This window comes from Desmodus rotundus, chromosome 10 (assembly GCF_022682495.2).
Source record: "Desmodus rotundus isolate HL8 chromosome 10, HLdesRot8A.1, whole genome shotgun sequence".
NCBI classification, from domain to species: Eukaryota; Metazoa; Chordata; class Mammalia; order Chiroptera; family Phyllostomidae; genus Desmodus; species Desmodus rotundus.
The window spans coordinates 45,558,303-45,572,491 of record NC_071396.1 but is presented as its reverse complement, the minus strand read 5'-3'; the positions used below and the strand labels follow the sequence as shown (position 1 = coordinate 45,572,491).

The following is a 14,189-nucleotide window of genomic DNA, read 5'->3' as shown; positions in this document are numbered from 1 at the left end:
GTGGGAGCAAAAGGTAGGTTTACAGGTGAGTATGCGAAACAGAGCTTGTTACTGTATTATTGTTACTGGATCATTTTTCACACAAACAGCTGTAAACCTACTTTGCCCACCCCTGTCTTGCATGACTCCGATTACCTGCAACAACCAGAAGAGAAAAACCCACAGAGATAAAAGTAGACTGGCGTGGCCACGGGGCAGCGGTAGGAGATGGGAAATGAGTGCTCAGTGGGACAAGGACTTCTACTGGGGCGGGGGAAATGGTCTGTGGCTAGGCAGGCACGGCACCGCGAATGTACGGAATGACGCTGAGGTGCTCACTTCAAAGTGGTACAAGAATTTCACCTCAATCTTTAAAAAAAGGTAATTAGAAGAAATGCAGAAATGAATCATCTGGTTTCATTAGTTAAAAAATAAAAAGGGCTGCTAGTGAGCACAAACGACGAAGCGCAGGCCAGCACAGGGGTGGAGGACGGCGGCTGACTGCCCGGCTGCTGGGCGCTACTGCTTTTCTCTCTGAAGTCGCACACACGCCGACGAGCAGCTTCCGACTTTCGAAAGTGTACCAAGTATCTACTTGGCTCTCACAGTCACGTAACAAACAGTCCACTAACAATTTCTGAAACATCACGGTATGCCCCTATGCCCCAGCCCACCCCCAACACATACAAAACTGCTACTTAACAGAAATGAAAATGATCACTTTCAAGCAGGAGGGAAAGGCGACAAGTTTGGCTACTCGGCACAATAATCTAATTCTAGCAGATCAGAGCAATCTAAATCCCACCTCAATTTTTCAAGGCCGTTTCCCCAAACGTTTGTCGGTCTTGCCTGCGCTCTCCAATACAGTCCGTATCCTAAAGAACGTCTGTCTCACCACCCACGGAACCCAACAGTTCCAGTCCCAAGGACAGCCCTGAAAACCAGTCACCCGGAATCCCTGTCACACTATATACAAAAAGGGCTGTTGTCCCAAGTGACCCTGACCCGTCCCAAAGCACCAATTTCTGAATCGATGATTAAATCAAATTCAACACAATTCTGCGTTGCAGCATCCTGCCTTGATTTTATGGAAACTGGTAATCATGTGTAATTTATGCACACGTAAAGAACTACTTCCGGCAATATTATTACTCAGAACAAAAACATCAGTCTACATTATTAGAATAACCAAACCCAACCTTCACATAAAAAGCAGGATCCCGAATGGCCTCTAATTTTTACCTATAGAACTGACGTGATCTAATAACATGATTTCAACAATTAGCTAATTAAGGCTAATGAAAGTGGAGAAAAACTACAGTTTGGTATAACGTCAAAATATTAATATTGTTACCTATTCATAGTTCCAGACACATCCACGTCATTCATAAAACATTCGATGCTCAACGGGAGGTCAGATGCATTTGCACTCATCAATTTCTTGAGTTTCTCACATTCTTGAGACAGTCGCAATAACGCACGGATTTTGGACTTTATGTCTAGCTTGTACTTCTTTCCAAATTCTTCACAGAAGTGATTTACTAACACCTCATCGAATTTCCTGCCTCCCAGTGTTGTATCAAATGCAGTGGCGAGAACCTTGGGAAAAAGATGGTAATTAACTCAAAAATAAACCAATTTTAGATTTTATTATGATATGTATTTAACAGGTAAACTGTATTAAGGGGGCGTTAAGGCTGAAACAGGGCTGTGTGCGCATGTCACCTAGTCACTGCTACACGCACTGTGAAGAGAGACCCTAGTCCCTGATTCACAGGTGATGCTACAAACCTAGACCAATCAGATAACCTGCAGGTTGTACACGTAACGAGTGGTGGCAGTGGACTTCAAGACACGATCTCATCATTTGCAAAACCCACGCCCCCTCCACTGTACCAACAGCAAGCACATACCCAAGAACAAATGTACTAACGTGCCACATACACAGTTCTAGTCTTCTTGCTATCACAAAACTGACTACCAGGAGCTTAGCTCTGTAACTGCGTACTGCCCCAAAAGATGCTGGAGCCTTAGCTGCCAGCAATTTATTTCCATTTAACACAGAAGTCCAATTAACTTGGGAGGGTTACCCATCCCCTAAACCCCTAGCAGGTGAGAAGGGAACTAGATCTGACAACACGCAGCACTACAAGACGGGTTAAGCGAGCGATGACATCCTTATGGGGGAATAAGAACAGTCTCTTCAAAAATGTTAAACGTCATGGGGAAACTTTCTACATCCGCTAACGAAGAGAAAGAAAAACACGACACAGAACTGAAATACAGTGTGATTCCAATTTTGTCTTAAGACTAGAGTGAAACACACCAAACTTAAGATTTTGAATATTTTTTTAATCCTCCCCCAAGGATATGTTTGATTTGAGAGAAAGAGAAACATCGATTGGCTGCCTCCCATACACGCCCCCACAGGGGGTCAAACCCACAGCCTTTTGGTGTACAGGACAAGGTTCCAACAGTTGAGCCACACAGCCAGAACTTGAGTATTTTTTTCTTTGCACATAAATGTTTTTCAAGTTTGGAGAAGCTTCTACAATGACTATTTTTATAACTAAACTTTAATTAAAGTTTTATAACTGGAAAACTGACAGGCAACAAGCTGTCAGTGAAAGGCAACAGAGGACAAAAGACCAGATGACCACTAATACACATCACTTTGCCTCAAAGCCAAAGCCAAGGAGGACCATTATCTTCTGTGTAAAAAGATTAAAGCACAGAATCTTAGAAATAATTCTATTAGTAAGCCAAGTAAAGTTTAAACACTAAGAATTACAACCTGATTCAGTGTTTGTATCCATTAAAATCGCCAACTTCTAATTTCCCAGCTGTCCCAAAGGTTTGCTTTCATTTTATTAAAAACAAAACAAAACAAAACAGAACACCTAGACCTGACTGGGTGGCTCCATAGGTTGGGCGTTGTCCCACAAGCCAAAGGTCACCTGCTAGATTCCCAGTCAGGGCACATGCCTGGTTGTGGGACAGGTTCTCCAGTAAGGGGTGCTCCTGAGGCAACCACACACCGATGTTTCTCTCCCTCTCTTTCTTCCACCCTTCCCCTCTCTCCCTAAAAATAAATAAAATCTTAAAACTTACTGGCTCTAAATAAGAATTATTAAGCTAAAGATTTTATATCCCACCCTGGCTGGTGTAGCTCAGTGGATCGAGCGCTGGCCTGTGTAACAAAGGGTCTTCAGTTCAACTCCCAGTCGGGCACATGCCTGGGTTTCGGGCCAGGTTCCCTGGTGTGGGATGTGTGAGAGGCAACCAAACACTGATGTTTCTCTCCCTCTTTTTCTCCCTCCCTTCCCCTAGGTCAAAAATTACTAAAATATTTTTTTAAAAGATTTTATATCCCACTGTGGAACTAATATATACACCAGCAAATTTAACTGTGACCGTAATCATCCTCTGGCCCCTCCTCGCCTTTTTAACTAACACTGCTAGACTTCTCTGCGTACAGAGGTGTCTTCTCCAGAGGTCCAAGCTTCCCAGCAATCTACAGTCTCACTCCTAGTCTGGTTTCTTGAGCCATCAAGTTCTAGTCCCTCCACCCTTTTCCCAGACTGCGCAAAACCTTAAAAGCAAGTAGAGAATACCTTCGTCATAATCTCCTCAATCCTCAGTGTAAAACACCAAGGGACTACATACTAAAGAATCCTAATGAGCCTGCAAGTGAGCATTATTTTCTCTCATTAAGATAAGAAAAATAAGGCTCAGCAATAGCAGATGCTTTTCCTCACACCGTGCTGACTCCAAATTACTCTGCGCTTACAACTCCCACCCCACCCCATATACCTAGTTGCTAGTTCAGATCGCTCACAGCGAGTTTTCATCAGTGTAACAAAATCCTTTAACCACTTATTTATATTGTCTCTCACAAGCTCCTAATTACCATACATTTGTAATAGTCTTCCAGAAAAATATATACTTACTTTAAGCTTTCCTCTATTAAATGCACATACAGAAACTTGATAAGAAGAATGTCCCATGTCTACAAAAACTACATTTCTTGGTTTCTCTTCTAAAGCAGGGAGATCTTGCTTGTAGATTCCATATGCAAGAGCAACTACGTAAAAAAAAATAAGAAATTCAACATATTATCATCTAAGAGTAAACTTAAAATTTAAGTAGAAACAGATCTTGTATACACTGTATGGAGCTGCATCACATGCCGTTCTGCAAAGAATCAAACCCTTCACAAGCTCTGCACAGTTATTCACGAAGAACATTAAAGGGTCAAAGGCTGACATTCATTGGAGGTCCCTAAATGTTTTTTCCAAATCCAATTTCCACTTCCCACGACTTCGGCAACTGTTAGCGAGCCCCTCCCCACCGCCCCTGACGTGCTCTGCAGCACTGCTTCTCCCCGTGCGCCCTCTGGGCCTTCCTACCGCACGGTCCCTGGGATTTGCTTCCCGTCCCTCCCTCCTCAGACCTCGGGGACAGCTGACACTAAGCCCAAGCACTGCTTCAGTAACTGCGTCACTGCGTCCTTCCCAAAGACCCCGTGATTAAATGCCGGGGCAAGCGCCACGAAGACACAGACGAAAACACAGGTCAGATGAATTCTTCGTATGTGACAGAGTCCCCAAAACACTGTGGCACGTGGGTGGCAAGTGCTCCAAGCAAAATAAAGAACAAGAAAGCCTAGGGTTTTAGGATTTCACAACCTTCGTGATGAACAAGTCGGAAACTTCAGGCAGTGCCCCTCATACCTGCGGTCGTGTCATTCATTAGTCGCAGGCAGTTGAGACCGGCAATCTGTGTCGCGTCCATCACTGACCGTCTTTCTGCGTCAGTATAGAAACAAGGAACCTACAAAAAAATTTAGGGTTTACTGTATTATGGAGATCCCCTCATTTAAGATGTACCTGCCAAAAATAAGTAAGTGAATGAAGTCCAGAAACACCTCAAACACCTACAGCAATTTGTTCTGCACACGGTCACGGGAGCACTTCCAACCGGTGAGGACAGCAGAGCATGCAGTAAGTAACACTGGGCAAACGGGCGGACAGCCGCAGAGGGAACAACGCTGCATCCCTACTGCGAGCCTTACACCAAAATAGAGGTCCAATCAAAGACTTCAATGTTTAAAAAACAGAGCACCAGAATGAAAGGAATTTTACCATCAGAGTAGGAAAGGATGTTCTAAATATAACACAAAACCCACAAGAAAAAAAATTTGACTCAAAAAACTCTAATGACCAAGTGGGAAAAATATGTGCAACTCACATCATAAAAGTGCAAAGAACTAATCTAATACATGAAGAACTACAGTTCAAAATGAAAATCACAAACTCAAAATAAAATGAGCAAAGAACAGGAACCTTTCACAAAAAGAGCAATACAAAATGGCTTTTAAATTTTAAAATCTTCATCCCCACCTAAAGAGTGAAGTATTAAAATCACACACCCTTTGATACCATTCATTATTCACTTATTAGAATTATTTAAGAGACCAATAAGCCCTGGCTGGTGTGGCTCAGTGGACTGAGCGCCGGCCTGTGAAACAAAGGGTGGCTGGTTCGATTCCCAGTCAGGGCACATGCCTGGGTTGCCTGGGTTGCGGACCTGGTCCCCAGTTAGGGAGCAAGCAAGAGGCAACCAATCGATGCTACCGCACACTGATGTTTCCTCTGCCACCTTTCTCCCTCCCTTCCCCTCTAAAAATAAGATCTTTTTTTCTGAAATTACAAATACAGTAGTCCCCCCAAGTGGGTATATGTTCCAAGAGCTCCCGTGAATACATAAAGCTGAGGATACTGTTGAACTCTAACATACTATATTTTTTTCTATACATACATACCCATGATAAAGTTTATAAACCAGGCACAGTAAGAGATTAACAGAACCTAATAATCAAATATAACAGACAATATACTATAATAAAGAATTAAGTGAATATGGTTTCCCTCTCAAAATATCTTTTTTTAAAAGAAGGTAAATATTGCTTTTTTAAAAAGATTTTATTTATTTATTTTCAGAGAGTGAAGGGAGGGAGAAAGAGAGGGAGAGAAATATCGATGTGTGGTTGCCTCTCAAGTACCCTCTACTGGGGACCTGGCCCACAACCCAGGCACGTGCCCTGACTGGGAATCGAACCAGCGACCCTTTGGTTTGCAGGATGACGCTCAATCCACTGAGCCACAGGAGTCAGGGCTCTCCCAAAGTATCTTACAGTACTGCACATGTATCGTGGATATTCTAGACAAAGGGATGATGCACAATCCAGGCACGATAGAGCCAGCAGAGCAGGACTCAGAACAGCATGCAACTTATAACTTAAAAACTGTTTATTTCTGGAACTTTCCATGTAACATATCCCCTGCATGTTAACTGAAAACCATGGAAAGCGAACCATGAGTAAAGGGGAGACTATTGCACACACAGCTTTTGTCCCAGCGATTGCACTTCTAAACATTTAGCCTATAAATCCCACAAACTCATCATACAAGAGTAAAATGGTATTTGTTCAGGTTTACTCACTGCAGCACTCCTCACAATAAAAAGATGTCTAACGAAGAGAGACTGGTTAAGTACGCACCACGGAAACTGGAGTACCCCGCAGCCACGGAAAAGAACGAGGCACTTCTTTACTGCTACAGACCAAGCAGAAGACAAACCGTCCAAAATTTGTTAAAAGAAAGATCAAAGTAGAAAGGACCTGCCCCTATCGGCCCCAGTACATAACCCTCCGGGAGGTCTGTAACGAGAGGTGGCCATGGCAACCCTGAGAAGGAAAATCTCCGTGCTAGGCAGTGAGGGTGCTGGCGCTTCCCTCACACCCTCCTTTCTACACAACTGAATTCTGAACACCGGCTATTATTGCCTTCTAAAGCAAAATTAGGTTTATGTTCAACAACAACCAATCGCTATGTAAAGCACGACACGCCAGGCCCTGTTTTCACAGCAAGCAGACACGCCGCCGGGACCCGGGGCTAGCTGTGCTGGGGCACGCAGAGCTCACACAGAGGTGGGAGCCTGCAGCCTCAGACGCGTCTAATGATAAGGCTGTCCCAGGCCCAGCATCCAGCACCCTGAGCAATACAGTTCCCTCAGCTAACACAAAAATGTCCCTCAATGTTGAGAGACTCAACACGTGCCTGAACTGTTTCTACAGTTAGTTTATGCGGAATACCTACTTTCCTTCCGGAAGTCTGAAATTTTGGCACGTGCTAGGCAACGGGTCCCTACATAACTGACCCCCAGTAGAAACCCTGGACTCCTCAGGCTACAGACAACTTCCCTGGTGTACGACATTTTCACATATGTTGTCACGACTTGTGGCTGGGCGAGGTAAGCACAGCCAGTGTGACTTCATGAAAAGAAACTCTTGGAACAGTGTTTCCTCCAAACACTGAGCACATACCTTTCCCTTCACTGATTCTGCTTCGCGTCCTTCCGCCGTAATAAACCTTGGCCGTTAGTGCAGCCGCACACCGAGTCCTGGGAACCCTCCCAGCAAACCACCGGGACTCCGGGTGGTCTTCAGGACCTCCAACACATGACTTAACACACACCTTCAAACTTGTTCAAAAAGCTGAAAGAGCAACTCAGGCAGTCCATCCTTTTACATAAATTTTACCTGTACACTGAGCATAATTAGGATGGATGTTAAAGGCACCAGATGGGGAAGTGAGGACCAATCTGACAGCCCAATGGAGGGCTCACGAAAGGCGGAAAGCATCTACAAAACAGTGTCTGTAAAGAATGGAGTCTGTATAGAAGCAGCATCTTTATTCTTTCCATCCCTAGAATGTGGCACAACAGCCATAATCCAATTCTTCCTGATACACGCCAGCTCTCCTTTGCTAGATGGGCGAGAACTAAGGAGTGCACCAGACAACAGACCACGGGGTGAAGAAGCCACCGACCAGTCCTTGCTCTGCCAACCAGTGCACCAAAACAAGAGAGGCCACAGAGAGAAAATACAAGACAGCTACAGAATGAGGAGATTCAGTGACAAAGCCAACAGGGCTGCCCGAGTCCCAATAGCTGCTAAGGACTCCGTCACGCCACAAGCACAAAGCTCCCACCAGCCAGGCTCCCACCTGGTTAGGGAAATGGACAAGATGAAGTCGCGCACTGCCTCGCCTTTAGTGCCAGAAACAGTGACAGCGAAGACACAGAGACAGAAATGGAGAAGAGTGCATCCCTCACTGAGAGCATTCACCTAACTTAACACAGGAGCGGCTACCAGAGACCAGCCACGGTGCCAGAAGAAATCCAGGGAGAAGTGGGCCTTGGGGGGAGCCTTTAAACAGGCTGAAAAACAGAGGCCTGAGCAGAATCTAGGGGCCAGAGATAAAATTCAAGACAACGAAGACTAGTTTGATAAATTCTTAAAATAACCATACAACCTAAAGCAGAAACAGTGTTCTTCGCAGTTAAAATGCAAACGCTTCCTCGCGTAGCTGCAGTAACAAGCGGGGCCCACACTCACCGAAACCACACAGTCTACAACGGGCTTCTTGAGGACACTCTCCGCTGTCTCCTTCAGTTTGGACAGGAGCATGGCGGTCACCTGCTCTGTGGTAAAACTCCGTTCTTCCTCCATGTATCTCACCTGCAACAAAGTAACAAAAGGATTTCGGGAGAGTTTACGATCAGCAATGCCTCACATCATCAATGGAATACTATCTCCAGAGGGAAGAGAAGAAAGCTAGTTTTGAAAGCACAAATACCGTGAAAGTCACTTTATAACACGCACCTGATACTTGGAGATAAGGACCACTGTGCAAACAGTGTTGTGACAGCCGATAAAACCTGAAACACTCTACCCCTGCAGAAGCTCACTGATGTAGCTCACCATCAGCCACATCACCCCTGTGTAAGGGGGTCCGGGGTGAACCTATTTCAGCACCTGACATACCATTTGTTTTGTTTGCTGTGTTGACTGTGCTATCATCTCCCCAGATAAGATCCGGTCTAATCTGAGGGCACGATTGTAGCCAAACTCATTCACTACCATACCCCGCACCTGACAGACCTGACAGCGTAAATCCTTGGTGAATTAACGATGAACCAAGCCTCGAACTATCCTGCCCTGGATAAAAGTCTACAAGTTTGACAAGAGCTGCAAACTTTAAATGTTGAAAGGTTACTACCTAGGATAAGCCCCATTCCACATATACCCAGCCCCCAACTACAATCCAGACCAGACAACGTCACTCTCCCCTGTTAATGTACCGCTCCAGCTCAGCCTGAAAGCTACCTGCTCCTCACCTCCTCACTCCCCAGCCCACCATAATGCATTCTGGGTCACAGTCTAACAGTTTCTCACTTTACTGCATGATAAAAATGGGAAAATAACCCTCTCGATGAGCCTCTTTCTAAGCTACCCCCACATCCCTGCTATTTGTCTAATCTTAGTCCACTCCTCCGCCCTTGCACTTGGCTCCACTTAACCCCCAGGTCTTCTCCCTGGTCTCTCACTCCTTTGCAAGAAAAGGACTTGCAACGCTTAGGACTAAACCGGCCAATGTCTGTCCTATTTATTTCTTAACAATGAGCATCGCCCCTCATTTTCTCAGCTCTCCTTTTCCTTTTTCCCTCCTCTGCACTCCAGCTTTACCCCTTACTAGGTCGTTCAAACTGTTCTCAGACTCTGCCACAGGAAGCCTAAGTAAACCCAGAGATCATTCTTCAGTTACCAGAATTCTTCACTTCTTAATTCAACCGAATTCTGGGCTACAACTGTACAACCGATTACCTTTTTCTCCCAATTCCCATCATCTCTTGGATTTGAGCCTGTTCCCATGTTCTTATTTCTCCAGTTGGAATGTCTAAAACACCAAATCTCCTCTCTCCAAACTCACCTGCCTGGAAAGCTCAACCACACTCCTAGATTCTTAGCACCTCTGCGTGCAAGAGGGGCAGTGGCGTGCACCCTGCCCATTCCCCAGCCCCTCGCCTCTTTTGTATGATCAGTTCACTGCACGCTTCACAAACGGATTCTTCTAGGTGTCCCAGAGATATCGGACTCAGCTCCCCTTTCCTCCCCTCTCAAGAGTATAACCACCTATCTGCCTAGTGACTTAAGAGCACTGATTTCTTTGCCTGACGTCCACAAGTCACACCCTAAAATCACACAGCAAACAAGACAAGCAGCAATGGCAGCATTAGCCTCATCACTACCCACCCATCCAAGCCGTATTAACAATGCCACCTATGGTTCTCAATCAAAATCCAAATCACTAAAAAAAAATGCCAAATGGTCTTTAGTAGCGAGAGCTTTTCCTAGGCATTTATAAGCATTTTCATTACAACAGAAAATCAGAATTGTACTGATATACACTGGCCCAATAAAAATAAAATGCTGTATCTTGATCATAAGGCATTATCTTGAGAACCTTACCTTTATACCTGTTAATCCAGTGGGTAACTGCACAATATCATATGCAAGGTTAGATCTTTCTGCCTCCACAAATGGGTCAGAGAATGCTCGGCCATGGAATCTTTTAAATCCTTGGACTGTGTTCTTTGCATTGGAAATGATCTAAGAGAAAGGATATCAGAGTCAAAGAGTAGAAAGACTGACAGCAATTAAATTAGGGGGAAAAATTCAACAGCTTCCCATTAAATTAGCATCATTTTAACGCCACAAAGTTTCCTTCTGAGTTTCAGTTTCCTTCTCCACTAAGCCTTTCTGCGTGACACCTGCGAGCATGTGAGGCGAGGCCTGACGGGTGAGGGCCTCGAACAAGTAACAGAGACCACAGGCCCGTGTGTCCTGCTTCTCCACAGACAAGTCATGACACCTATACGAGTATTTTCTGTCTTAAACTTCTAATAAACATTTAGGTATGATTTTTAGCCTTTAAAAATTACCCATAGTTTGAGATTCCATCTTTCCAGGAGTCAGTTTGGAAGTTTGCGTCAATTGACAAACTCTAGTCAAAGAAACCTACCACAAGGGAGAAAGAGACGGCACTAGGACACGGGGATGAAAGCGAAACGGTACTGACAGAGTGCCATTCACAATACCGGAGAACTGGAGACGGCCTGAGTGTGCGCGGGAAGGTACATTATGGTGCATCCACACGGGGGCAAGATTATTTTAGGGGCTGAAAAATGAGTACCTATACAGTATGACCTCACTTTTGTAGAAGAGAAAATATTTATACGCTTAGAAAGAGTACAACAGGTTAACTTTGAGATACGAACTGATTTGTATAATGGTAGTACGCTAAAACTTCCAAATTCCCCATCGTATTATATCTGTACTTTTAAATTTCTTTCCAATAAAGTATAATTTATGAAAAAAGCACTGGCAAAGACGTTCAAAAAATTCCAGAATGAACTTGTCCTAAAGATTCACGGGCCCCTCCTCCTGATGCAGGAGTGAGTGTGCCAAGCCCCAGGGAAAAGCTGCAGGGCCCCTCTGCACCGGCATGTCAAAAGCCACACAGAGAAGCCTTCCTGCAGAACAGTGAGGCCTCCCCAGCCAGGCCCTGCTTCAGCAAGCGGCCAAGAAGAAACTCAGTATCACAATGACCATGTCAACCTAGAACAGCCAGTGCAGTCAGTAACTATTCTCAATGGTGACAGCGAATTTAAAACCAGGAAGAAGTCACTGAAATTTCAGAAGGAAAGGCGTTTCAATATAGCTGTGTACTTGCTATCTACCGCCTCCTAGTATGTAAAACACCCAGTTTTATTAGTAATAAAACTGGTCAAGCATCATTTTCTTAGGTTTAGGAATTTTAGGCCCTTCCCAGTCCAGAAAAAGAGAGAAGCCTTCATTCTATACTTTGTTCCAGACTGAACTATGAAAAGGTCAAACACAAACTCCTTAATTTCACTGTAACCTCAGACACTCAGGGTAACCAACTCTTGGGATTCTGCTGCTCTGGTTACTCAGAAACCAGCAGACACGTCAGACTCCTGGTTTGCAAAGTACACTAATGGTGAGTTCATGTGCTTCTAGTGCGTTCTTCCTTGAGAATCTTGATTAACAAGATCAAATCTACAGACAACGCTGACCCTCAATATTAGTAAGAAAAGCCCATGCCTTAGCTGGTGTGGCTCAGTGGATTGAGCGCTGGCCTGCGAACCAAAGGGTCCAGGTTCGATCCCCAGTCAGGGCACATGCCTGGGTTGCAGGCCAGGTCCCCAGTAGGAGGCACACAAGAGGCATCCACATATTTATGTTTCTCTCCCTCTCTTTCTCCCTCCCCTTCCCCTCTCTAAAACTAAATAAAATCTTTAAAAAGAGAAAAGAAAAGCCCAATGAGAAGACTTTAGTCGCATTTAAAATACACCCTAGTAGTTTGCATTAAACAGATTGTGCCATCCATGCTACTCATCAAGCACGTGTGAGCAGGGGTCAGGTCTGTCTCAGTCGCACGTCCAAGGCCTACCAGCGCGGGGCACACACGGGGCACTCGAACAGTTGCTGAACAGAGGACGGACACACCAGAAAAACAGGTCGTTTTAGGAAGAAACAGAACTACCTACCTGGCTTTTAGCTGCTGCTCCAATTGAACGATTCTTAGGACCAAAAGAAATGCAGGCTCTAGAAGATATAACAAACATTTTAGAAAATAACCTTATAGCAACTTTACACCCAAAACCACACCAGGCACGATTTCTCAGTCTTTACTAAAAAGCCATGTATTTTAGCAACACAAAATAAGTCTATGATTTTAGCCTTTATGTGGAGTACAACTGTCCGTGGGCACCCAGGCTTCAGGTGTTGAAGTTTTAGGTGAGGCCCACCTATCTAAAACACTACAGAGAGGTGGGCTAGCCAGTCTCCACTACCCTCTAAGTCTTCAAGTCTGGGGTTCAAAATCCCAACATAAAATAACGTACCCTCATCGATTCAGCAATTAAACGCTGTTTTCCGAAACAGCTTGTAACTGCGCCACAAGCACAGTCTATAAACCCCAAAAAGTACCCCTGTCCTACTGTAAATAAAAAGTAAATCTTCTAGAACTAGCTTCCAAACACTCATTTTCTGACAAGGAACTTCATCCCCACTTCGGAACACATTGTTCCAAATCGCCGATTCATGCACTGCCTGCTGGGTTGATCTATTTGCTGCTGCTTTTAAAAAGCAAAACTGAAACCCGGTTGAAGATACGACCACTTTAAAATACTGTGCTTAAAGCTTAAAGTTGTATCGGCATTGATGCTTCCGCCCCAATGCGTCACCCGACGTTCTTCAATCTAATTAATCCCTCTGGAACCTTGCCCCGTGCTACCTTTATGCTCACATATCTGTCACCTCCCTTTCCAATAGTTGCTTACTCTCCAGCTGCAATAAGATTGAATTCACCCAAAAGACAAAGTTCTTCCCTGAGTCCATTTCCCCCCTCACGCTAGTAAAAGCCCTCTTCCTCGCTCTTTAATTATAAAGACTGCATAAAGTGTTTATGGGTAGTATCTCATTTGCTCTTCATAATCACCCTATCTTATCCCCATTTGATAGGAAGTTGAGACCAAAAAAGTATTAAGAAGTAAATGTACCCAGGGTCATGTAATCTGAAAGCAAGGAAGTCAGATCATTTCTTCAACCTTTACGTTCTACCTTTGACCCTGACCTTCTTTATCCTCCCAGAACCCTGGTTCTTTGAATTTATAGCAGACTAAGAAACAGGGCTCTGAAGCCATACTGCTTTGGTCCAAATCGGACTACATTAGATGACCTATTGAGTCGAGCGGCACTGAAGTTTACTAGCCCCACTCACACTCGCAGAATGCTAAGGCCTCTCTGTGCCTCCACGGCCCTTTGCCACCACTGGGTAAGAACCCCTGTGGGCCAATCTCCCAGAGCAGTGTGCAGGCAGCTGTGCCCCGACCGACTACGGTTTAGCTTGAGATCTCATCATCAGCGTCCTGCAAATATGCCAATCACTAAATTGTTTCAGAATTTCCCAGTACCACTGAAATCTCTCCATCAGTGCTCACACCACCTTCAGGAAATTGCCCAAGGCACCTTACCCACTCCATTCACTCCACTAAGTCTATCCATTGGTAAAACTACATCTTTCTAAAAACTACCAGATCTACAGGGGGACAAGGGGGGGGGCGGGGGATGTGGCACAACTGTTAATAGCATAATCAATACATTATAAAAATTAAAATTAAAAAATAACAATAAAAACCACCAGATCTGATTTTCTAAGGTATGTACCACCAATACCTCAATCCCACAACTAACAGGTAATGTTAATTATCTTCCTTGT

At 44.5% G+C, this 14,189-nt stretch overlaps 1 protein-coding gene across 1 annotated transcript in view; it reads right to left on the bottom strand.

The window, feature by feature from the left end:
• HSPA4 (heat shock protein family A (Hsp70) member 4) overlaps nucleotides 1-14,189 on the bottom strand; it is a 39,788-nt gene that overhangs the window by 15,699 nt on the left and 9,900 nt on the right. The window contains exons 2-7 of the mRNA XM_024575133.4: nucleotides 12,457-12,514; nucleotides 10,355-10,495; nucleotides 8,441-8,563; nucleotides 4,713-4,812; nucleotides 3,930-4,063; nucleotides 1,334-1,578 (exon numbers count right to left, since the gene is read on the bottom strand). Coding sequence (XP_024430901.2) covers nucleotides 1,334-1,578; nucleotides 3,930-4,063; nucleotides 4,713-4,812; nucleotides 8,441-8,563; nucleotides 10,355-10,495; nucleotides 12,457-12,514 — 801 coding nt within the window. The remainder of the gene's footprint in view (nucleotides 1-1,333; nucleotides 1,579-3,929; nucleotides 4,064-4,712; nucleotides 4,813-8,440; nucleotides 8,564-10,354; nucleotides 10,496-12,456; nucleotides 12,515-14,189) is intronic.